Source organism: Poecilia latipinna, unplaced genomic scaffold, assembly GCF_001443285.1.
Source record: "Poecilia latipinna isolate Pla-1442-1.1 unplaced genomic scaffold, P_latipinna-1.0 Scaffold1950, whole genome shotgun sequence".
NCBI classification, from domain to species: domain Eukaryota; kingdom Metazoa; phylum Chordata; class Actinopteri; order Cyprinodontiformes; family Poeciliidae; genus Poecilia; species Poecilia latipinna.
In genome coordinates this window covers 14,409-15,957 of record NW_015114566.1, presented here as the reverse complement: position 1 = coordinate 15,957, position 1,549 = coordinate 14,409, and the positions used below count along the sequence as shown (strand labels likewise).

Genomic DNA, 1,549 nt, shown 5'->3' with positions numbered 1-1,549 from the left:
CAGATCCACTCAGATCCATTCAGATCCATTCAGATCCATTCAGATAACAAACGGCTGATGTCATTAATTAAGTCATTTCCTGTCATATGTGCGGCTTTTCCAGCTGCTTCTGGAATATTTAGCTGCTGGAAAAGCAGGAATGTCGTATTTAGACCTAAAACTCTGAAGTGAGTCTCCGTCTAGTTTTGGGGCTGAAGCTGTAAGTTGGTGACACAGAAGCGCCCCCTTCAGGCCAGGCTGTGAACGGCAGCATCGCCCCCTTCAGGCCAGGCTGTGAACGGCAGCATCGCCCCCTTCAGGCCGGGCTGTGAACGGCAGCATCGCCCCCTTCAGGCCGGGCTGTGAACGGCAGCATCGCCCCCTTCAGGCCGGGCTGTGAACGGCAGCATCGCCCCCTTCAGGCCAGGCTGTGAACGGCAGCGCTGCTCTGACGGTTGATGAAACTGACCTGGCGAGGGCGCTGTTCTCCACCCTCTCCTGCTCCTTCTTCTGCCTGGTTCTGTACTTCTTCACTCGGACCTCCCAGATTCCTCGGACCGCAGAAAGATCGTAGACCGGAACATCGAGCTTCCTGTTCGGACCCATCGGTTCTGCTGGGTTTGGACCAGAAAAAAAAACACAAAAATTTACTGAGTTTCTTCTGAACATTTGTTCAAACTGAGTTATGAGTTATTTCAGAGCCTGTTGGTCTCTCTGTGCTGCAGCGCCACCCAGAGGCTGAAAAGTGTTTTACTGAAGATTAAATAAAAACTTAAACTGGAAATTAAAGATTTGATGTTAAACAAAATATCCAGTTTTTTCTGTCGGGATTTTGAGCCTGAAATGGTTTTACAGATTATAAAACTGTTTAAACCCAGAATATCATGGATTAACACGTCTCTCTAACTTTGACTGTAACTCCTTAAAACTGATGTAATTTAACCAGAAGTTTGTAGCGATCTGCCTGCATGACTGAGGAAACCTGTCCAGGTGAGTTTAGCTCAGATTGAACAAACTAATAACATTTTTTAAAATGAAAAAAACAAACAAACTTTAAATTAAAGCTTTAACATATCTGGTTAAAAGTACAAATAAAAAATGGAAACAGTTCAGTCGCAGCAGATCCAGATTATTTTCCAGTCTGCTTGTTGGAGGAACTTGAAGGAATATTTAAATTTCTTAAATTATTTTTGAAGCTAAAAGCAGAACACAGAAGAACCAAAGGATTTATTAATATCTGGGTTTACTGACAGCAGCTTGTCATGACGATACAGATCCATCTAAAAACGTGTTTTAGTTTTAAACTGTTTAAAAGCACAAATTCTTCTTTCATGTTGGCATTTTTGTTCCAGGTGTGGCAAAACCATCACCGGCCCAGGTGTGACATCACTGGCCCAGGTGTGGCCTGCTGTCATCGGCCCAGATGTGGTGTGCCACCATTGGCCCAGTTCTGACATCAGCAGCCAAGGTGTGGCCTGCCATCACTGGCCTAGGTGTGGTGTGACATCACTGGCCCAGGTGTGGCCTGCCATCACTGGCCCAGGTGTGGCCTGCCATCACTGGCCCAGGT

General features: G+C 46.0%; 1 protein-coding gene across 3 annotated transcripts in view; it reads right to left on the bottom strand.

The window, feature by feature from the left end:
* The window catches only part of lrrc2 (leucine rich repeat containing 2), a 23,339-nt gene that overhangs the window by 16,727 nt on the left and 5,063 nt on the right, over positions 1-1,549 (bottom strand). For 2 of the 3 annotated variants that reach the window (XM_015015766.1, XM_015015764.1), the window contains exon 2: positions 449-593. In XM_015015766.1, coding sequence (XP_014871252.1) covers positions 449-585 — 137 coding nt within the window. In that variant the 5' untranslated portion in view covers positions 586-593. The remainder of the gene's footprint in view (positions 1-448; positions 594-1,549) is intronic. The other variant, XM_015015765.1, reaches the window with a different exon arrangement.